At 47.0% G+C, this 23,835-nt stretch overlaps 1 protein-coding gene across 3 annotated transcripts in view; it reads right to left on the bottom strand.

Annotated features, from left to right (window-relative positions):
• Nucleotides 1-23,835, bottom strand: part of USP38 (ubiquitin specific peptidase 38) — a 115,088-nt gene that overhangs the window by 63,040 nt on the left and 28,213 nt on the right. For all 3 annotated transcript variants that reach the window (XM_063920406.1, XM_063920407.1, XM_063920408.1), the window contains exons 3-4: nucleotides 20,433-20,568; nucleotides 4,360-4,489 (exon numbers count right to left, since the gene is read on the bottom strand). In XM_063920406.1, the coding sequence (XP_063776476.1) occupies nucleotides 4,360-4,489; nucleotides 20,433-20,568 (266 nt within the window). The remainder of the gene's footprint in view (nucleotides 1-4,359; nucleotides 4,490-20,432; nucleotides 20,569-23,835) is intronic.

Genomic DNA, 23,835 nt, shown 5'->3' with positions numbered 1-23,835 from the left:
ACCTTTTTCTGAACCGTGTCCAGAATCATCCCTAGGAACAGCAGACGAGTTGTCGGCATTAACTGGGATTTTGGAATATTCAGAATCCACCCGTGCTGTTTTAGCACTTCCTGAGACAGTGCTAATCCCATCTCTAGCTGTTCTCTGGACCTCGCCCTTATTAGGAGATCGTCCAAGTATGGGATAATTAATACGCCTTTTCTTCGAAGAAGAATCATCATCTCGGCCATTACCTTTGTAAAGATCCGAGGTGCCGTGGACAATCCGAACGGCAGCGTCTGAAACTGATAGTGACCGTTTTGTACAACGAACCTGAGGTACCCCTGGTGTGAGGGGTAAATTGGAACGTGGAGATACGCATCCTTGATGTCCAAGGATACCATAAAGTCCCCCTCTTCCAGGTTCGCTATCACTGCTCTGAGTGACTCCATTTTGAACTTGAACTTCTTTATGTACAGGTTCAAGGACTTCAGATTTAGAATAGGCCTTACCGAGCCATCCGGCTTCGGTACCACAAAAAGAGTGGAATAATACCCCTTCCCTTGTTGCAGAAGAGGTACCTTGACTATCACCTGCTGAGAGTACAGCTTGTGAATGGCTTCCAACACCGTCTCCCTTTCGGAGGGGGACGTTGGTAAAGCAGACTTCAGGAAACGGCGAGGTGGATCTGTCTCTAATTTCAACCTGTATCCCTGAGATATTATCTGCAGGATCCAGGGATCTACTTGCGAGTGAGCCCACTGCGCGCTGTAATTTTTGAGACGACCCCCCACGGTCCCAGAGTCCGCTTGAGAAGCCCCAGCGTCATGCTGAGGCTTTTGTAGAAGCCGGGGAGGGCTTCTGATCCTGGGAAGGAGCTGCGTGTTGCTGTCTCTTCCCTCGACCTTTGCCTCGTGGCAGATATGAATAGCCCTTTGCTCTCTTATTTTTAAAGGAACGAAAGGGCTGCGGTTGAAAAGTCGGTGCCTTTTTCTGTTGGGGAGTGACTTGAGGTAGAAAGGTGGATTTCCCGGCTGTAGCCGTGGCCACCAAATCTGATAGACCGACTCCAAATAACTCCTCCCCTTTATACGGCAAAACTTCCATATGCCGTTTTGAATCCGCATCGCCTGTCCACTGTCGCGTCCATAAAGCTCTTCTGGCCGAAATGGACATAGCACTTACCCGTGATGCCAGTGTGCATATATCCCTCTGTGCATCACGCATATAAAGAAATGCATCCTTTATTTGTTCTAACGACAGTAAAATATTGTCCCTGTCCAGGGTATCAATATTTTCAATCAGGGATTCTGACCAAACTACCCCCGCACTGCCCATCCAGGCAGTCGCTACAGCTGGTCGTATTATAACACCTGCATGTGTGTATATACTTTTTTGGATATTTTCCATCCTCCTATCTGATGGATCTTTAAGTGCGGCCGTCTCAGGAGAGGGTAACGCCACTTGTTTAGATAAGCGTGTTAGCGCCTTGTCCACCCTAGGAGGTGTTTCCCAGCGCTCCCTAACTTCTGGCGGGAAAGGGTATAATGCCAATAATTTCTTTGAAATTATCAGCTTTTTATCAGGGGCAACCCACGCTTCATTACACACGTCATTTAGTTCTTCTGATTCAGGAAAAACTATAGGTAGTTTTTTCATACCCCACATAATACCCTGTTTAGTGGTACCTGTAGTATCAGCTAAATGTAACGCCTCCTTCATTGCCAAAATCATATAACGTGTGGCCCTACTGGAAAATACGGTTGATTCGTCACCGTCACCACTGGAGTCATCGCCTGTGTCTGGGTCTGTGTCGACCGACTGAGGCAAAGGGCGTTTCACAGCCCCTGACGGTGTTTGAGTCGCCTGGACAGGCACTAATTGATTGTCCGGCCGTCTCATGTCGTCAAACGACTGCTTTAGCGTGTTGACACTATCCCGTAGTTCCATAAATAAAGGCATCCATTCTGGTGTCGACTCCCTAGGGGGTGACATCCTCATATTTGGCAATTGCTCCGCCTCCACACCAATATCGTCCTCATACATGTCGACACACACGTACCGACACACAGCAGACACACAGGGAATGCTCCTAACGAAGACAGGACCCACTAGCCCTTTGGGGAGACAGAGGGAGAGTTTGCCAGCACACACCAAAAGCGCTATATATATATCAGGGATAGCCTTATAATAAGTGCTCCCTTATAGCTGCTTTGTTATATCAAAATATCGCCATAAATGTGCCCCCCCCTCTCTGTTTTACCCTGTTTCTGTAGTGCAGTGCAGGGGAGAGACTTGGGAGCCGTCCTGACCAGCGGAGCTGTGAGAGGAAATGGCGCCGTGTGCTGAGGAGATAGGCCCCGCCCCTTTTCCGGCGGGCTCGTCTCCCGCTATTTAGAAAAATTAGGCAGGGGTTAAATATCTCCATATAGCCTCTAGGGCTATATGTGAGGTATTTTTAGCCTTTATAGGTACTCATTTGCCTCCCAGGGCGCCCCCCTCCCAGCGCCCTGCACCCTCAGTGACTGCCGTGTGAAGTGTGCTGAGAGGAAAATGGCGCACAGCTGCAGTGCTGTGCGCTACCTTTAGAAGACTGCAGGAGTCTTCAGCCGCCGATTCTGGACCTCTTCTGATTTCAGCATCTGCAAGGGGGCCGGCGGCGTGGCTCCGGTGACCATCCAGGCTGTACCTGTGATCGTCCCTCTGGAGCTTGATGTCCAGTAGCCAAGAAACCAATCCATCCTGCACGCAGGTGAGTTGACTCCTTCTCCCCTCAGTCCCTCGCTGCAGTGATCCTGTTGCCAGCAGGAATCACTGTAAAATAAAAAACCTAGCTAAACTTTCTCTAAGCAGCTCTTTAGGAGAGCCACCTAGATTGCACCCTTCTCGGCCGGGCACAAAAATCTAACTGGAGTCTGGAGGAGGGTCATAGGGGGAGGAGCCAGTGCACACCACCTGATCGGAAAAAGCTTTACTTTTTGTGCCCTGTCTCCTGCGGAGCCGCTATTCCCCATGGTCCTTTCAGGAACCCCAGCATCCACTAGGACGATAGAGAAATATTGTATTAAATGACCTTCAGGCTGTGTGTATAAGGTGTATATGAAACATAAGTGAATTGTGAGAATGTGTACACACTTTGTTAAATGCACAAAGTTATAAAAAATATTGGCTAAAATGACCTTCAGGCTGTGTGTATAAGGTGTATATGAAACATAAGTGAATTGTGAGAATGTGTACACACTTTGTTAAATGCACAAAGTTATAAAAAATATTGGCTAAAATGACCTTCAGGCTGTGTGTATAAGGTGTATATGAAACATAAATACATTCTGTGCTTAGATTTAGGTCCCATCACCATGATATCTCATTATAGTATGCAATTATTCCAAAATACGGAAAACTCCGATATCCAAAATACATCTGGTCCCAAGCATTTTGGATAAGGGATACTCAACCTGTAACACAAACCAGTCAGCAGCACTGTACAGACCTGACTCCTCGGCTGTTATGCCAGTTTTGTCATTGCACACAGTGGCATAAACACAAAATGAATACTATAACTTCAAAGTTGGAAAAATAAATAAAAAAGGAGGTGGAGTAGATTTCTGCATAGGTCATATACAAGAACCTGTTATTCCAATGACACTGAAAGAAGTTAGGGATTGCGCAAGTTGTACACCAATTAGCCGGTACAGGCTAATTATAGCCCAATCTGTCATACACAGTAAAACCCATAAAACACAATATATATGAAATGCACCTGCTGCTTTCTTTCAACACTGCAAGCCTGACAAATAAGAGTGAACATTACATAAGCACCAAGGACAGCTTGCTGAGAGTATAGTTTACACAAATACACTTATTCATATTTAGCAAAGTTGCACTGAACGGTAAGGGAAATTTTAATTTTACATGTTTGTATTAAGCAGCTTATTTAAAGACAGTGGTAATTATACTATTTTCCAGGTGAAACGTCAAGAAGCAGCATGTCATTGTTCAAAAGCGCTATGGGTCAGCATGCATTTGTTTGGAGACCCAAGATAAAGGCAGTTCCCCATTAAGGGGGATCTTCAATTAGCTGTAATGTTCCATTATAACAGAGCAAACTAATGCATCATACATTTTCGGACAAACATTTACTAATAACCTCATTAATATAATGTGAAAATTGTAGTTTATCTTAATTGTTTTCATTTATCAGTATTCTTAGTGCTTATAGTGTGCACCTCCATTTTTACGTTTTCTCTAGATAACAGGTCTCAAGAACAGTTATAACAGTGTCCTAATAAACAAGATGTATACCTCTGTTTAAAGGTATAGTAACACAAACTGTTTAATTTTAAGGCTGAAATCATACAGTAAAAATAATTATGTACATACCAATTCAATTTTGAGCAATGTGACATCGATGAGAATAGTAAATTTCTGGACTGCAGCCAGTCCCTTCAGCAGGGCAATCACCCATGTCTCCACATGCTGTGCTAAAGGCCAAGAAAGCCAGTCAATCATCCTGAAAGAGGGGACAATACGTTAACATTGAGTTTCTCTAGCCTCAAGAGATTCAATAACTGTAATTAGAGGTTGTGTCAAATGAACTAATGAGCCAGGCTGGTTAGTAAACATGGCTCTGTGACACTTAAAAAAGGATATGACGACTCAGTACACAGTTACCCGCTATTAGTTTTCATGTGGATAAACAGGGGAATATTCAATTAGCTGCTGTAATTTACCACGGCTAATTGACCTCCCTAGGGATATTTAATTGTACCAGATGCTGGTAGTCATCAGGGATTTATTTTTGTCCCACCTTCCCTGTTTTTACACATAAGTACGAGAACATATTCCGGATCGTACGTATTTTTTCGATAGAAAATTAAAAAAATTTGTACAGAAAAAAAAAAAAAAAAAAAAAAAGATATAATTGAATAGCCCAATGTGAAACCACAGGTAAAAATCACCCCCCCTTTTTTTTTTTTTGCACAAAAATTTAGCAAGAACAATACCCCCCACAATTTTCAACCCTGTGTGGTCACTGAAGGAGTAATATTCACTAGAAACATCAAATGAATGCTAAATCTTAACACTAAATAAATATGAAACATTTATGCTTTCCATTTGATATGAGAAATAACCCCCCCCCCCCCCCCCCCCCAATAATATTAATGGACAGAGGTCAAGTTGGGTACCAGCTAGCAAGAATTAACAGTTCTAAATTGATTTTCAACTTATGTTTAGATTTCAAAAGGTCTACATAATTTAAATGGCAAGCACTTAAAAAGTATACCCTTCCCAGGAGATATATAGGTGAGACATATATCTGCCCAGCATTTTGTATATTTAGCGATTATTATTTATTGGCAGTTATTTATATAGCGCACAAATATTCCGCAACACTTTGAAGATAATATTTGGCCATTCACACTAGTCCCTGCCCCAGTGGAGCTTACAATTTAGATTACCTTGCATGCACTCAAGCTAGGGTTAGTTTTTTTTGTTGTCAATTAACCTAGCAATAGGATATTTTGGATTGTGGGAGGAAACTGGACTACATGGAGGAAACCTATGCAAGTGCTGGTAGAATATACAAACTCCACACAGTTAGGGCCATGGTGGGAATCTAACCCGTGACTTCAGTGCTTTGAGGCGGTAATGCTAACCATTACACTGCCCATAAGCAGCTATTATACATCATCCTTGGTAGGATTTTGACTTTTCTCCAGCCTATGTCATAGACTTTATGCTAATGAAAGAGTGCCATCTCTATTATGGTCTATATTATTGTCTTCAATAAAGCCTTGTTTGTTCTTAATTTTTTCAATGAAATCTGCATTTTACCATTTTATATCTTTCCTGCTTTTATTGGTTCACGTGACACTATCTCCACAATCACGGTTTGTTTCTGTAGTTCCAGTAGCGCAGCGGTGGCCAACCTGCGGCTCTCGAGCCGCATGCAACTCTTTCTTCCTTTGCTTGCGGTTCGGTGCCTCGGTCGGCTCCCGCGATCCAACAGGCAGCCCGGCACACTTAGTGTTTCTGACGGTGCTGGCCCACGAGCCAATCAGAGCTGCCGGGCCGGCAGTTAAAGCTCCCGATTGGCTGCCGGGCCGCAAGCTTTCATTGGCTCACGGAACGGTACCTAATTGGAAAAAAAGAGTGACACTGCCGCCGAAGACTAAGGGGCAGGAGAGGTGCATGCTGCGCTCTCCTCCCTGCCCTTACGTACAGGAGCAGCAGCGCTGTGAGCAGCACTTGGGGAGGGAGGGGACAATGTGGGGGCATGTGTGTGTCTGGCTTTCGGCACGCGCATGATCGTGGCTCTTACCCTTGACTTTTCTGGCTCTTGGCCTCTGACAAGTTGGCCACCCCTGCACTAGCGGAACCTAAGTGTCACTGAAGGCTCAGCTCATATCCACAGAAGCACCAATTTAGTTCCTCAAACTTTGTATTGCAAGAAAAGAAAATGCATTGAATAAAATAATCTTTTCAATACTGGGATATTTTTGTAGTACATGTTAGACTGGTACTAAATATGTATAAACATTTATATAACATCAACATTCTGCAGCGCGGAGCAAAATAAATCTAAACTACTGTAAGAGAAAGAGGAACTGCTCATGAGAACTTACAATCTAGAAATATATGCACTGTGATAGTGGTGTTACATCACAGTAGTCTTTGGTTTAGTTTGCTGGTTAGATACACTCTCTACCGTCATTAGAGAGTTGTATTTTATTAACTGCTCTGTAGAAATTTTCTTAAGAATTAAGCTACACTTTCAAATGTTTTACTGGGCGGTCCTATTCTTTTAAATTTGAATAAACACTTAAAATATTAAAAGTATATGGTCAAGACTTTGCAGCAGGTGATTGCTGGTGGTGATGCTAAAAATTGCAGGATACCTGGCTGTAAAATCATACATGGGATATCTTCACCTGCTGCCTTGGAATCCTCACTTCTCAATACAAGATACATAGTAGAGGTGTGTTGTAGAGAACAAGACAGACAAAAATGACTTGCGATCAGAGACTGAATAGGGTGAAAGACCTACCGGCCTCAAGGTCAAACTAGAGACCTGGCTAGATTTAAGGACTACAGAAGGAGGAGAAGTAGGATTCTGTGACTTATGTTCCTACCATCCAATTCTATATATGTGACCACCAGAGGCACCACAAGCAGGGTGCAAACTGCACAAGGGTGTCACTCTGTCGTGGGAGCGACGCCAAAATGCCAGCTCCTCAGCAGTGACAATAAGCCAGGTGCTACACTGTGACATTCTTGTGCAGTGCCTGGTTCCTGTCCCTGAAGAGGACACAGCACTGCAGCCATAGTATCCGGAGGCAGCCAGGCATCTGTGGGAATGCTGGGTTACAACCCTTGAGTGATGCAACAGGGACTACTAATGAGGCCACACACACCTCCCCCTTTGAAGCCACGTGCGCGGGGGGGGGGGGGGGGGGGGCTATTTGCACAGACCCCAGTGCCACTTCTCGTGATGATGGAGGTGAAATCATCTCTGAAACCAGATCATGTTCCTATCGTCCGATTTTACACCAGTGAGGATGAAAAGTTAAGTCATCTCCGATAACGTGACTTATGATCTTGACGTCCTATTCACCAACAGTGACAAATAAGATGAAGTCATCTCTGAAACCATATCTGGTTTCTGACTAATTCTACACTGGTGATGATAAAGATGATGTTCTCTACGAAACCATAACTTATGATCTTGTTGTCCCATTAACCACTGGTGACGATCAAGATATAATCAGAAAAACAAGAGACCACAAACTCCACAAAGTGGTATTGTGCTAAATTTGGCAAAACACCAAAAAAGACCACAGGGAGAAAAAAAAAAAAAAAAAGAGGAGGAAAAAAAAAAAAAAAAAAGGGACATCAAGAATTCTGATACTCTGACTTATGATCCTTTTATCCTATTCATCCTTGGAAAGGATGAAAAGATCTCCAAAAACAACGAAAAACAAACTCAATCAGTATCTTGGCAAAAAAAAAAAAGATTTTAAACCTACCGGTAAATCTTTTTCTCCTAGTCCGTAGAGGATGCTGGAAACTCCGTAAGGACCATGGGGTATAGACGGCTCCGCAGGAAACATGGGCACTTTAAGACTTTAGAATGGGTGTGCACTGGCTCCTCCCTCTATGCCCCTCCTCCAGACCTCAGTTAGGACTGTGCCCAGAGGACACTGACAGTACGAGGAAAGGATTTTTGTTAATCTAAGGGCGAGATACATACCAGCCCACACCATACACACCGTACAACATGGTATATACTAAACCAGTTAACAGCATGAACAACAGCATCAGCCCGAGACTGGTGTCAACTGTAACATAACCCTTATGTAAGCAACAACTATATACAAGCCTTGCAGAATTTTTCCGCACTGGGACGGGCGCCCAGCATCCTCTAGAAAAAGATTTACCGGTAGGTTTAAAATCTTATTTTCTCTTACGTCCTAGAGGATGCTGGGTACTCCGTAAGGACCATGGGGATTATACCAAAGCTCCAGACCGGGCGGGAGAGTGCGGATGACTCTGCAGCACCGATTGAGCAAACATGAGGTCCTCATCAGCCAGGGTATCAAACTTGTAGAATCTTGCAAAAGTGTTTGAACCCGACCAAGTAGCAACTCGGCAAAGCTGTAATGCCAAGCCGCCTCGGGCAGCCGCCCGAGAAGAGCCCACCTTCCTAGCGGAAAGGGCCTTTACCGAATTTTTGAACCAGCAATCCAGCCGTAGAATGAGCCTGCGGAATCGTGTTACAGATCCAGCGAGCAATAGTCTGTTTAGACGCAGGAGCGCCAACCTTGTTGGCTGCATACAGGACAAACAGTGCTTCTGTCTTAGTCGTTCTGGCTATATAAATCTTTAAGGCCCTGACTACATCAAGGGACTTGGAATCCTCAAAGGCAACCGTAGCCACAGGCACCACCATAGGTTGGTTCATATGAAATGACGAAACCACCTTAGGCAAAAAATGAGGACGAGTCCTCAACTCTGCTCTATCCGCATGGACAATCAGATAGGGGCTCTTGTAAGACAAAGCCGCCAATTCGGACACCCGCCTTGCAGATGCCAAGGCCAATACCATGACCACTTTCCAAGTGAGAAACTTCAATTGAACTGTTTGAAGAGGTTCAAATCAGTGTGATTTAAGGAACTTTAACACCACGTTAAGGTCCCACGGTGCCACTGGAGGCACAAAAGGAGGTTGGATGTGCCACACTCCCTTTACAAAAGTCTGGACTTCTGGGAGAGAAGCCAATTCCTTCTGAAAGAATATAGATAAGCCCGAAATCTGCACCTTAATGGAGCCTAACTTCAGGGCCATATCCACACCTGACTGCAGAAAATGGAGAAAACTACCCAGTTGAGAATCATCCTTAGGGCATTCTTGGCTTCACACCAAGACACATATTTTCTCCCGATACGGTGATAGTGTTTCGCCGTTACCTCCTTCCTAGCTGTAATAAGAGTAGGGACGACTTCATCCGGAATACCGTTCCTAGCTAGAATTTGGTGTTCAACCGCCATGCTGTCAAACGTAACCGCGGTAAGTCTTCGAACACACAGGGCCCCTGTAGTAACAGGTCCTCCCTGAGAGGAAGAGGCCACGGATCTTCTGTGATCATTTCCTGAAGATCTGAAATCCAGGCCCTTCGAGGCCAATCTGGAACAATGAGTATTGTCTGCACTCTTGTTCGTCTTATGATTCTCAATATCCTTGAGATGCGAGGAAGTGGAGGGAACACAGAGACCGACTGAAACACCCACTGTGTCACCAGGGCGTCCACTGGCGCTGCCTGAGGGTCCCTTGACCTGGAACAATACGTCCGAAGCTTTCTGTTGAGGCGTGACGCCATCATGTCTATTTGAGGAAGTCCCCAACGACTTGTCACCTTTGCAAAGACTTCTTGATGAAGTCCCCACTCTCCTGGATGGAGATCGTGTCAGCTGAGGAAGTCTGCTTCCCAGTTGTCTACTCCCGGAATGAAGATCACTGATAGAGCGCTTACATGATTTTCCGCCCAGCGAAGAATCCTGGTGGCTTCTGCCATTGCTGCTCTGCTTCTTGTCCCGCCATGGCGGTTTACATGCGCCCCGGCTGTGACGTTGTCTGACTGTAACAGAACAGGTAGGTTGCGAAGAAGATTCTCCGCCTGTCGGAGGCCGTTGTATATGGCCCTTAATTCCAGCATATTGATGTGTAGACAAGCCTCCTGGCTTGACCCTATTCCCTGAAAATTGTTTCCCTGTGTGACTGCTCCCCATCCTCGGAGGCTCGCGTCCGTGGTCACAAGAACCCAATCTTGAATGCCGAACCTGCGACCCTCTAGAAGGGGAGTACTCTGGAGCCACCACAGGAGAGAGAGAGAGAGATAGAGAGAGGCCCTGGGGGACAGGGAATCTTCCGTTGTATCTGCAGATGGGACCCTGACCACTTGTCCAGAAGGTCCCCCTGAAAAGTCTTTGCATGGAACCTGCCGAATGGAATGGCCTCGTAGGCCGCCACCATCTTTCCCAATACTCTAGTGCATTGATGAACTGACACTCCTTTTGGCTTTAACAGGTCTTTGATCATGTTCTGGAGTTCCTGGGCTTTTTCCACCGGGAGAAAAACCCCTTTGTTTTCCTGTATCCAGAATCATGCCCAAAAAAGACAGCCGAGTTGTCGGAACCAACTGCGACTTAGGTAGATTTAGAATCCAGCTGTGCTGTTGTAGTACTCTCAGGGAGAGAGACACGATTTTTAATAACTGTTCCCTTGAATTCGATTATATCAGGAGATCGCCCAAGTATGTGATACTTTCGACCCCCTTGCTTGCGCAGGAGCACCATCATTTCCGCCATTACCTTGGTGAAAATTCTCGGGCCGTGGAAAGCCCAAACGGCAACGTCTGAAAATAAGATTTTACTTACCGGTAAATCTATTTCTCGTAGTCCGTAGTGGATGCTGGGGACTCCGTAAGGACCATGGGGAATAGACGGGCTCTGCAGGAGACAGGGCACTTTAAGAAAGAATTAGGAATACTGGTGTGCACTGGCTCCTCCCTCTATGTCCCTCCTCCAGACCTCAGAAGAGCTGACCGTACAAGGAAAGGATTTTGGAATCCAGGGTAAGACTCATACCAGCCACACCGTATAACTCGTGATAAACTTACCCAGTTAACAGTATGAACAACAACATAGCATCAGATAAACCTGATGCAACCATAACATAACCCTTATTTAAGCAATAACTATATACAAGTATTGCAGAAGAAGTCCGCACTTGGGACGGGCGCCCAGCATCCACTACGGACTACGAGAAATAGATTTACCGGTAAGTAAAATCTTATTTTCTCTAACGTCCTAGTGGATGCTGGGGACTCCGTAAGGACCATGGGGATTATACCAAAGCACCCAAACGGGCGGGAGAGTGCGGATGACTCTGCAGCACCGAATGAGCAAACACAAGGTCCTCCTCAGCCAGGGTATCAAACTTGTAGAACTTTGCAAAAGTGTTTGAACCCGACCAAGTAGCTGCTCGGCAAAGCTGTAATGCCGAGACCCCTCGGGCAGCCGCCCAAGAAGAGCCCACCTTCCTTGTGGAATGGGCTTTTACTGATTTTGGAGGCTGCAATCCAACCGCAGAATGAGCCTGCTGAATCGTGTTACAGATCCAGCGAGCAATAGTTTGCTTTGAAGCAGGAGCACCCAGCTTGTTGGATGCATACAGGATAAACAGCGACTCAGTTTTCCTGACTCCAGCCGTTCTGGCTACATAAACCTTCAAAGCCCTGACTACATCTAGTAACTTGGCATCCTCCAAGTCACGAGTAGCCGCAGGCACTACAATAGGTTGGTTCAAATTAAAAGATGACACCACTTTAGGCAGAAATTGCGGACGAGTCCGTAATTCTGCCCTGTCCACATGGAAAACCAGATAGGGGCTTTTATGTGACAAAGCCGCCAATTCTGACACACGCCTAGCTGAAGCTAAAGCCAACAGCATGACCACCTTCCACGTGAGATATTTTAACTCCACGGTTTTAAGTGGCTCAAACCAGTGTGATTTCAGGAAACTCAACACCACGTTCAGATCCCAAGGTGCCACTGGTGGCACAAAAGGGGGCTAAATATGCAGCACTCCCTTTACAAACGTCTGAACTTCAGGAAGAGAAGCCAGTTCCTTTTGAAAGAAAATGGATAGGGCTGAAATCTGGACCTTAATGGACCCCAATTTTAAGCCCATAGTCACTCCCGACTGTAGGAAGTGAAGGAAACGGCCCAGCTGGGATTCCTCTGTAGGGGCATTCCAGGCCTCACACCAAGCAACATATTTTCGCCATATACGGTGATAATGTTTAGCCGTCACGTCCTTCCTAGCCTTTATTAGCGTAGGAATAACCTCATCCGGAATGCCTTTTTCTGCTAGGATCCGGCGTTCAACCGCCATGCCGTCAAACGCAGCCGCGGTAAGTCTTGGAACAGACAGGGCCCCTGTTGCAACAGATCCTGTCTGAGAGGCAGAGGCCATGGGTCCTCTGTGAGCATTTCTTGCAGTTCCGGATACCAAGTCCTTCTTGGCCAATCCGGAACAATGAGTATTGTTCTCACTCCTCTTTTTCTTACGATTCTCAGCACCTTGGGTATGAGAGGAAGAGGAGGAAACACATAAACCGACTGGAACACACACGGTGTCACTAGTGCGTCCACAGCTATCGCCTGAGGGTCTCTTGACCTGGCGCAATACATTTGTAGCTATTTGTTGAGGCGGGATGCCATCATGTCCACCTGTGGCAGTTCCCATCGACTTGTAATCTGTGTGAAGACTTCTTGATGAAGTCCCCACTCTCCCGGATGGAGGTCGTGCCTGCTGAGGAAGTCTGCTTCCCAGTTGTCCACTCCCGGAATGAACACTGCTGACAGTGCTTTTACGTGATTCTCCGCCCAGCAAAGAATTCTGGTGGCTTCCGCCATCGCCACCCTGCTCCTTGTGCCGCCTTGGCGGTTTACATGAGCCACTGCGGTGATGTTGTCTGACTGAATCAGCACCGGTTGGTTGCGAAGCAGAGGCTCCGCTTGACTTAGGGCGTTGTATATGGCCCTTAGTTCCAGGATATTGATGTGAAGGCAAGTCTCCTGACTTGACCACAGACCCTGGAAATTTCTTCCCTGTGTGACTGCCCCCCACCCTCGGAGGCTTGCATCCGTGGTCACCAGGACCCAGTCCTGAATGCCGAACCTGCGACCCTCGAGAAGGTGAGCACTCTGCAGCCACCACAGAAGAGACACCCTGGACCTGGGGGATAGGGTGATCAGCCGCTGCATCTGAAGATGCGATCCGTACCACTTGTCCAACAGATCCCACTGAAAGGTCCTCGCATGGAACCTGCCGAAGGGAATGGCTTCGTATGACGCCACCATCTTTCCCAGGACTCGCGTGCATTGATGCACCGACACCTGTTTTGGTTTTAAGAGGTCTCTGACCAGAGTCACGAGCTCCTGAGCCTTCTCCGCCGGGAGAAAAACCTTCTTCTGGTCTGTGTCCAGAATCATGCCCAGGAAGGGCAGACGCGTCGTAGGAATCAGCTGCGACTTTGAAATATTCAGAATCCAGCCATGCTGTTGCAACACTTCCCGAGAGTGTGCTACGCTGATCAGCAACTGCTCTCTGGACCTCGCCTTTATGAGGAGATCGTCCAAGTATGGGATAATTGTGACTCCTTGTTTTCGCAGAAGTACCATAATTTCTGCCATTACCTTGGTAAATATTCTCGGTGCCGTGGACAGACCAAATGGCAACGTCTGGAATTGGTAATGACAGTCCTGTACCACAAATCTGAGGTACTCCTGATGAGGTGGATAAATGGGGACATGCAGGTAAGCATCCTTTATGTCCAGAGACACCATAAAATCCCCCTCTTCCAGGCTTGCAATGACCGCTCTGAGCGATTCCATCTTGAACTTGAACCTTTTCAGGTAAATGTTCAGGGATTTTAAATTCAATATGGGTCTGACCGAACCGTCCGGTTTCGGTACCACAAACATTGTGGAATAGTAACCCCCTTCCCTGTTGAAGGAGGGGAACCTTTACCACCACCTGCTGGAGATATAATTTGTGAATTGCCGCTAACACTATTTCCCTCTCTATGGGGTAAGCTGGCAGGGCCGATTTGAGGTAACGGTGAGGGGGCATCACTTCGAATTCCAGCTTGTATCCCTGAGATACAATCTGTATAGCCCAGGGATCCACCCGTGAGCGAACCCACTGGTGGCTGAAATTTCGGAGACGTGCCCCCACCGATCCTGGCTCCACCTGTGGAGCCCCAGCGTCATGCGGTGGATTTAGTGGAAGCCGGGGAGGACTTCTGTTCCTGGGAACTAGCTGTATTGTGCAGCTTCTTTCCTCTACCCCTGCCTCTGCCTCTGGCAAGAAAGGACGCACCTCGGACTTTCTTGCCTCTTTGTGATCGAAAGGACTGCATTTGGTAATATGGTGCTTTCTTAGGTTGTGAGGGAACATATGGCAAAAAAATTTGACTTCCCAGCCGTAGCTGTGGAAACTAGGTCCGAGAGACCGTCCCCAAACAATTCCTCACCCTTATAAGGTAAAACCTCCATGTGCCTTTTTGAGTTGGCATCACCTGTCCATTGCCGAGTCCACAGGACCCTTCTGGCAGAAATCGACATTGCATTTATTCTAGAGCCCAGTAGGCTAATGTCTCTCTGGGCATCTCTCATATATAGGACAGCGTCTTTTATATGCCCCAGGGTCAGTAATATAGTATCCTTGTCCAAGGTATCAAGTTCCTCAGATAAAGTATCTGTCCATGCTGCTACAGCACTACACATCCAGGCCGACGCAATTGCCGGCCTTAGTATGGTACCTGAATGTGTATAAACGGACTTCAGGATACCTTTCTGCTTTCTATCCGCAGGATCTTTTAGGGTGGCCGTATCCTGTGACGGCAGGGCTACCTTCTTAGATAAGCGTGTCAAAGTTTTGTCTACCCTAGGGGAGGATTCCCAGCGTAACCTGTCCGCTGGCGGGAAAGGATACGCCATAAGCAACCGTTTGGAAATCTGCATTTTTCTATCTGGAGATACCCAAGATTTTTCACATAACTCATTTAACTCATGTGAAGGGGGAAAGGTCACCTCATGCCTTTTTTCCCCAAACATATAAACCCTCTTGTCAGGGACTGGGTTTTCCTCTGAGATGTGCAATACATCCTTCATTGCTATAATCATGTAGCGGATGGCTTTAGCCATTTTAGGCTGCAACTTTGCATCATCGTCATCGACACTGGAGTCAGAATCCGTGTCGATATCTGTGTCAACAATTTGGGATAGTGGGCGCTTCTGAGACCCTGACGGCCTCTGCACTGTAGGATCAGGCATGGGTTGAGACCCTGACTGTCCCAAGGCTTCAGCTTTATCCAACCTTTTATGCAAGGAAGTAACATTATCATTTAAAACCTTCCACATATCCATCCAATCGGGCGTCGGCGGCGATCCCACATTCATTTGTACCTGCTCTGCTTCCACATAGCCTTCCTCGTCAAACATGCCGACACAAGCGTACCGACACACACCACACACAGAGGATGCTCTATTTGAGGACAGAACCCCCACAAGGCCTTTTGGAGAGACAGAGAGAGAGTATGCCAGCACACACCCCAGCGCTATATGACCCAGGAATTACACAGTAACTTAGTGTTTACCCAGTAGCTGCTGTATATACTGATTTTGCGCTAAATTTATGTGCCCCCCCTCTCTTTTTACCGTCTTTCTACCATGAATCTGCAGGGGAGAGCCTGGGGAGCTTCCTCTCAGCGGAGCTGTGGAGAGAAAATGGCGCTGGTGAGTGCTGAGGAAGAAGCCCCGCCCCCTCAGCGGCGGGCTTCTGTCCCGCGATTTTGTGTAAAATAATGGCAGGGCCTCTTGCACATATACAGTGCCCAACTGTATATATGCCACTTTGCCAAGAGGTCTCTAATTGCTGCCCAGGGCGCCCCCCCCCTGCGCCCTGCACCCTACAGTGACCGGAGTGTGTGGGTTTAATGTGGGAGCAATGGCGCACAGCTGCAGTGCTGTGCGCTACCTCATATGAAGACAGGAGTCTTCTGCCGCCGCTTTCGAAGTCTTCTTGCTTCTCACGCCGGCTTCTGGCTCTGCGAGGGGGACGGCGGCGCGGCTCTGGGATCGGACGACCAAGGGTGCGTTCCTGTGTTCGATCCCTCTGGAGCTAATGGTGTCCAGTAGCCTAAGAAGCAAGACCTATCCACAGTGAGTAGGGCTGCTTCTCTCCCCTCAGTCCCACGTAGCAGAGAGTCTGTTGCCAGCAGATCTCTCTGAAAATAAAAAAATCCTAACAAAATACTATTTAGCAAGCTCAGGAGAGCTCACTAAGGTGCACCCAGCTCATCCGGGCACAGATTCAAACTGAGGTCTGGAGGAGGGACATAGAGGGAGGAGCCAGTGCACACCAGTATTCCTAATTCTTTCTTAAAGTGCCCTGTCTCCTGCGGAGCCCGTCTATTCTCCATGGTCCTTACTGAGTCCCCAGCATCCACTAGGACGTTAGAGAAATTGGTAATGACAATCCTGTACAGCAAATCTTAGGTACGTCCGAAGAGGAGGATATATGGGGACATGAAGGTATGCCTCCTTTATGTCTAGTGACACCATAAAATTCCCCCCTTTCCAGGCTGGATATCCTTGCCTTGAGAGACTTCATCTTGAATTTGAACATCTTTAAATATAGGTTTAGGGATTTTAGTTTCAGAATTGGTCCGACCGAGCCATCCGGCTTTGGGACCACAAATCGGGTTGAATAAAACCCTTTTCCATATTGCACTAGGGGAACCATGATAATCACTTGCTGTTGACACAGCTTTAGTATGGTAGCCAAAACTATTTTCCTCTCTGGGGAAGTAGCTGGCAAGGCCGATTTGAAAATCGGTGTGGAAGCACCTCTTTGATGGATGTGTTAGAGGCCGGGGAGGACATTTTTCCTGTGAACTAGCCGTAGCCGGTGTTCTTTTCCCTCTACCTCTGGCGAGAGAAGAAAGCCATGCCCCTTTCTGAACTTACGCAACCGAAAGGACTGCATCTGTTATTAGGGTGTTTCCTTTTGCTGTGGGGAAACGTAAGGTAAAAAAGACGACTTTCCCGCGGTAGCTGTGAAAACCAGGTCCGCGAGGCCCTCCCCAAATAAAACTTCACCCTTGCAAGGTAAAGCCTCCATATGACTCTTTGAGCCACCATCACCTGTCCATTGACGGGTCCGCAGGGACCTACTAGCAGAACCTGCCATGGCATTAGCTCTTGAACCCAAAAGCCCAGTATCTCTCACAGCCTCTCTCATATATAGTGCTGCATCCTTGATGTGACCTAAGGTTAACACCATACTATCTTTATCTAGGGTGTCAATGTCCGATGACAAGTTATCAGCCCAAGATGTAATTGCGCTACATACCCATGCCGACGCTACTGCAAGTCTAAATAGGGCTCCCGTAGTCGCATAAATTGATTTTAAGGAAGATTCCTGCCTACGATCCGCAGGATCCTATAGGGTCGCCGTATCAGGGGACGGTAATGCTACCTTTTTGGTAATTCTCTTGGGAACCTGCAGTCCACTGACAGGAGTCTCCCAAGCTTTTTTTTTTTTTTTAAATAAAACGGTCAGCTCATGAGATGAGTTAGGTTACTTTTCTTTAAACATGCAGACCCTCGTGTCAGGGACAGAGGAGTCCTCTGTGATATGCAAAACATCTTTTATTGCAATAATCATATATTGAATACTTTCGCGACTCATGGGTGCAACCTTGCATCATCCTAGTCGACACTGGAGTCGGAATCCATGTCGGTATCAGTGTCTGCTAACTGGGTAAAGGGACGTTTATGGGACCCTGAAGGGTCCTGGGACACAGTAAAAGCCATGGGTTAATTCCCTGCTTGTCTTTGGACTCTGCTTTGTCCAATCTGTAATAAAGCCACATTGGCATGCAAAACATTCCACATGTCCACCCAATCAGGTGTCGGCTGTACCGACGGAGACACCACCACCATCTGCTCTGCATCCTCCCTAGACGAGCCTTCCGCTTCAGACATGTCGACACACACGTACTGACACCCCCACACACACTGGGATAAATAAATATGGGGACTGACCCACAATAAAGGCCCTTTGGAGAGACAGAGAGAGAGAGTATGCCAGCACACACCCAGCGCCCCAATATATTGAAACCAAGGTCCCAGCCTAAATAGCGCTTTATATATAAATATATGTACAATCTGCACCAAATAAATGTGCCCCCCCCCCCCCCCTCGTTTTTGCCCAGTTATTGTTCAGCAGGGGAGAGTCCGGGAGAACTTCTCTGCAGCATGCTGTGGAGAAAATGGTGCTGGTTAGTGCTGGAGGATCAAGCCCCGCCCCCCTCGACGGCGGGCTTCGGTCCCGCTCAATTTCTTTATACTGGCGGGGGTTTTATACTATACTGCCTCCGCAGTATCCGAGACCTGTGCCAGTGCTGTTTTTGAGGTAATAATTGCTGCCCAGGGCGCCCCCCCCTGCGCCCTGCACCCGTACAGTGCCTTCTGTGTGTGTGTGTTGGGAGAAATGGCACGCAGCGTTACCGCTGCGCGTGTACCTCATTGAAGATCTGAAGTCTTCTGCCGCCTTTGAAGTCTTCTTTCTTCTCATACTCACTCGGCTTCTATCTTCCGGCTCTGTGAGGAGGACGGCGGCGCGGCTCCGGGACGAACGGCGAGGGTGAGACCTGCGTTCCGACCCTCTGGAGCTAATGGTGTCCAGTAGCCTAAGAAGCAGAGCCTATCATTTAAGTAGGGCTGCTTCTCTCCCCTCAGTCCCACGATGCAGGGAGCCTGTTGCCAGCAGTGCTCCCTGAAAATAAAAAAACCTAACAAAAGTCTTTTCAGAGAAACTCAGTAGAGCTCCCCTGCAGTGCATCCAGTCTCCACTGGGCACAGGATCTAACTGGGGTCTGGAGGAGGGGCATAGAGGGAGGAGCCAGTGCACACCCATTCTAAAGTCTTAAAGTGCCCATGTCTCCTGCGGAGCCGTCTATACCCCATGGTCCTTACGGAGTCCCCAGCATCCTCTAGGACACAGGTTCTCAAACTCGGTCCTCAGGACCCCACACAGTGCATGTTTTGCAGGTCTCCTCACAGAATTGCAAGTGAAATAATTAGCTCCACCTGTGGACCTTTTAAAATGTGTCAGTGACTAATTAATACACCTGTGCACCTGCTGGGTTACCTGCAAAACATGCACTGTGTGGGGTCCTGAGGACCGACTTTGAGAACCCCTGCTCTAGGACGTAAGAGAAATATCAAATTAAGACCACAAAAGAACAGCATACAAAGGAATTTGCTACCAAGAGTTATGTTCCAGTGTCTGATTCTACATCGATGCCAATGAAAAAGCAATTTCCGAGACTCTGAAGTAGACAAGAAAGCCATCATTGTCCACGTCTCTGTCATCTGTGGACTAACATTATAGAAGTAAGAAATGAGTAAACAGCGCTTGAGGACTTATAAAACAGATGGTCCCAATGAGACAATAAAAAGACTATTTCATAGCAGTACATACACAATAAAAAACATATGTTGCAATAATAATAATAATAATAATAATAATAAAAAAAATGTAGACAAGTGTTCATAGTTTTATTGATGGCACGGTTACAACCTGCATGGCAGTTCTTAAACCTAACAGAACAATTGCTGTACATAACGACTACACCTTGGATTTTTAAATTGCTATGTTCCTAATGTTTATTATCTACATATATACTGAACGATTCAGTAAATTCTACTCCTCATCAATTACATTGTTTTTCATTTCTTTAAAATATATTTAGAGGGGTGTAAATAGTGCATTTAAATGTAGTGGTACATTAGGCCAAGTACACTTTAGGCTGACATCTGCCCGATTTCCTGTATAGGGACGACAAATCGAACATATAGCCTAATGTGTATGCCCGACTGCCTGCTCCTACAGGTTGCATGCAACATCTTCTGGCTGGCTGTGCAGCACGGCCAACCAGAAGATGTTGCATGCGACCTAGTGCAGTGTAACGAAGGACGGAACAAGATGTCTTTCCGTTGGTCATTACATCGGGTAATGTGTACCGGCAATCTCCGCTGGTCCAGGGCAAAAGGAAATCGTACGACCATCGGCCTTACAGCTAGAATGTGAATGCAGTGTCTAGCAACATTTTATGAGACAATGGGGCAGATGTACCAAGACTTGGAGAGTGATAAAGTGGAGAGAGATAAAGTACCAACCAGCTGTCATTTTTCAAACACAGTTTGCAACATGGCAGTTATTAGCCAATTGGTTGCTACTTTAACTCTGACCAAAGCTTAGTACATCTCCCCCAATATGAGTTAGTACAAAAATATAGATTAAAGTTAGACTGTACCTGCAGAGAGCCCGGGTCATGCTTGCATCTTTCACATTAGGATCAGTGGTCAAACTTCTGATGAGAACAGTAATCATCTGCAGAGGAATGTGCTGCACAAGGCTTGCCAGGGCAACTGATGGTTCAAATGAAGCATCTGAAATACAGTTATTTATTTCATTTACATACTTTGTTCAAGTGACTTGCCTAGAGAGTAGTATAAATCTGACCGACTTTTAGGCAGAGTTATATCATGTCATACAAAGAGCTGCACAAAAAAAAAAAAAATAAGAATTTACTTACCGATAATTCTATTTCTCATAGTCCGTAGTGGATGCTGGGGACTCCGAAAGGACCATGAGGAATAGCGGCTCCGCAGGAGACTGGGCACAAAAGTAAAAAGCTTTAGGACTACCTGGTGTGCACTGGCTCCTCCCACTATGACCCTCCTCCAAGCCTCAGTTAGGATACTGTGCCCGGACGAGCGTACACAATAAGGAAGGATTTTGAATCCCGGGTAAGACTCATACCAGCCACACCAATCACACCGTACAACTTGTGATCTGAACCCAGTTAACAGCATGATAACAGAAGGAGCCTCTGAAAAGATGGCTCACAACAACAATAACCCGATTTTTGTAACAATAACTATGTACAAGTAATGCAGACAATCCGCACTTGGGATGGGCGCCCAGCATCCACTACGGACTATGAGAAATAGAATTATTGGTAAGTAAATTCTTATTTTCTCTAACGTCCTAGTGGATGCTGGGGACTCCGAAAGGACCATGGGGATTATACCAAAGCTCCCAAACGGGCGGGAGAGTGCGGATGACTCTGCAGCACCGAATGAGAGAACTCCAGGTCCTCCTCAGCCAGGGTATCAAATTTGTAGAATTTAGCAAACGTGTTTGCCCCTGACCAAGTAGCTGCTCGGCAAAGTTGTAAAGCCGAGACCCCTCGGGCAGCCGCCCAAGATGAGCCCACCTTCCTTGTGGAATGGGCTTTTACAGATTTTGGCTGTGGCAGGCCTGCCACAGAATGTGCAAGCTGAATTGTACTACAAATCCAACGAGCAATCGTCTGCTTAGAAGCAGGAGCACCCAGCTTGTTGGGTGCATACAGGATAAACAGCGAATCAGATTTTCTGACTCCAGCCGTCCTGGAAACATATTTTCAGGGCCCTGACTACGTCCAGTAACTTGGAATCCTCCAAGTCCCTAGTAGCCGCAGGCACCACAATAGGCTGGTTTAAGTGAAATGCTGAAACCACCTTAGGGAGAAATTGAGGACGAGTCCTCAATTCTGCCCTGTCCGTATGAAAAATTAGGTAAGGGCTTTTATAGGATAAAGCCGCCAATTCTGAGACACGCCTGGCTGAAGCCAGGGCTAACAGCATTACCACTTTCCATGTGAGATATTTTAAGTCCACAGTGGTGAGTGGTTCAAACCAATGTGATTTTAGGAATCCCAAAACTACATTGAGATCCCAAGGTGCCACTGGAGGCACAAAAGGAGGCTGTATATGCAGTACTCCCTTGACAAACGTCTGAACTTCAGGAACAGAAGCTAGTTCTTTTTGGAAGAATATTGACAGGGCCGAAATTTTAACCTTAATGGACCCTAATTTGAGGCCCATAGACAGTCCTGTTTGCAGGAAATGCAGGAATCGACCCAGTTGAAATTCCTCTGTAGGGGCCTTCCTGGCCTCGCACCACGCAACATATTTACGCCAAATACGGTGATAATGTTGTACGGTTACATCCTTCCTGGCTTTGATCAGGGTAGGGATGACTTCATCCGGAATGCCTTTTTCCTTCAGGATCCGGCGTTCAACCGCCATGCCGTCAAACGCAGCCGCGGTAAGTCTTGGAACAGACATGGTCCCTGCTGGAGCAGGTCCTTTCTTAGAGGTAGAGGCCACGGGTCTTCCGTGAGCATCTCTTGAATTTCCGGGTACCAAGTCCTTCTTGGCCAATCCGGAGCCACGAGTATAGTCTTTACTCCTCTCCTTCTTATGATTCTCAGTACTTTTGGTATGAGAGGAAGAGGAGGGAACACATACACTGACTGGTACACCCACGGTGTTACCAGAGCGTCCACAGCTATTGCCTGAGGGTCCCTTGACCTGGCGCAATATCTGTCCAGTTTTTTGTTGAGGCGGGACGCCATCATGTCCACCTTTGGTTTTTCCCAACGGTTCACAATCATGTGGAAGACTTCTGGGTGAAGTCCCCACTCCCCCGGGTGAAGATCGTGTCTGCTGAGGAAGTCTGCTTCCCAGTTGTCCACTCCCGGAATGAACACTGCTGACAGTGCTATCACATGATTTTCCGCCCAGCGAAGAATCCTTGCCACTTCCATCATTGCCCTCCTGCTTCTTGTGCCGCCCTGTCTGTTTACGTGGGCGACTGCCGACTGGATCAACACCGGCTGACCCTGAAGCAGAGGTCTTGCCTGACTTAGGGCATTGTAAATGGCCCTTAGTTCCAGGATATTTATGTGAAGTGACGTTTCCATGCTTGACCACAAGCCCTGGAAATTTCTTCCCTGTGTGACTGCTCCCCAGCCTCTCAGGCTGGCATCCGTGGTCACCAGGACCCAATACTTAATGCCGAATCTGCGGCCCTCTAGGAGATGAGCACTCTGTAACCACCACAGGAGAGACACCCTTGTCCTTGGAGACAGGGTTATCCGCTGATGCATTTGAAGATGCGATCCGGACCATTTGTCCAGCAGATCCCACTGAAAAGTTCTTGCGTGGAATCTGCCGAATGGAATCGCTTCGTAAGAAGCCGCCATCTTTCCCAGGACCCTTGTGCATTGATGTACTGACACTTGACCTGGTCTTAGGAGGTTCCTGACTAGGTCGGATAACTCCCTGGCTTTCTCTTCCGGGAGAAACACCTTTTTCTGTACTGTGTCCAGAATCATCCCTAGGAACAGCAGACGTGTCGTCGGAATCAGCTGCGATTTTGGAAGATTTAGAATCCATTCGTGCTGTCGTAGTACTACTTGAGATAGTGCTACTCCGACCTCTAACTGTTCTCTGGACCTTGCCCTTATCAGGAGATCGTCCAAGTAAGGGATAATTAAGACGCCTTTTCTTCGAAGAAGAATCATCATTTCGGCCATTACCTTGGTAAAGACCCGGGGTGCCGTGGACAATCCAAACGGCAGCGTCTGAAACGGATGGTGACAGTTCTGTACCACAAACCTGAGGTACCCTTGGTGAGAAGGGCAAATTGGGACATGGAGGTAAGCATCTTTGATGTCCAACGACACCATATAGTCCCCTTCTTCCAGGTTCGCTATCACTGCTCTGAGTGACTCCATCTTGAACTTGAACCTTTTTATGTAAGTGTTCAAGGATTTCAGATTTAAAATGGGTCTCACCGAGCCGTCCGGCTTCGGTACCACAAAC

The sequence above is a fragment of the Pseudophryne corroboree genome, chromosome 1 (assembly GCF_028390025.1).
Source record: "Pseudophryne corroboree isolate aPseCor3 chromosome 1, aPseCor3.hap2, whole genome shotgun sequence".
NCBI classification, from domain to species: domain Eukaryota; kingdom Metazoa; phylum Chordata; class Amphibia; order Anura; family Myobatrachidae; genus Pseudophryne; species Pseudophryne corroboree.
Note: the sequence above shows the minus strand (reverse complement) of the source record. Positions and strands in the feature narration are given on the sequence as shown.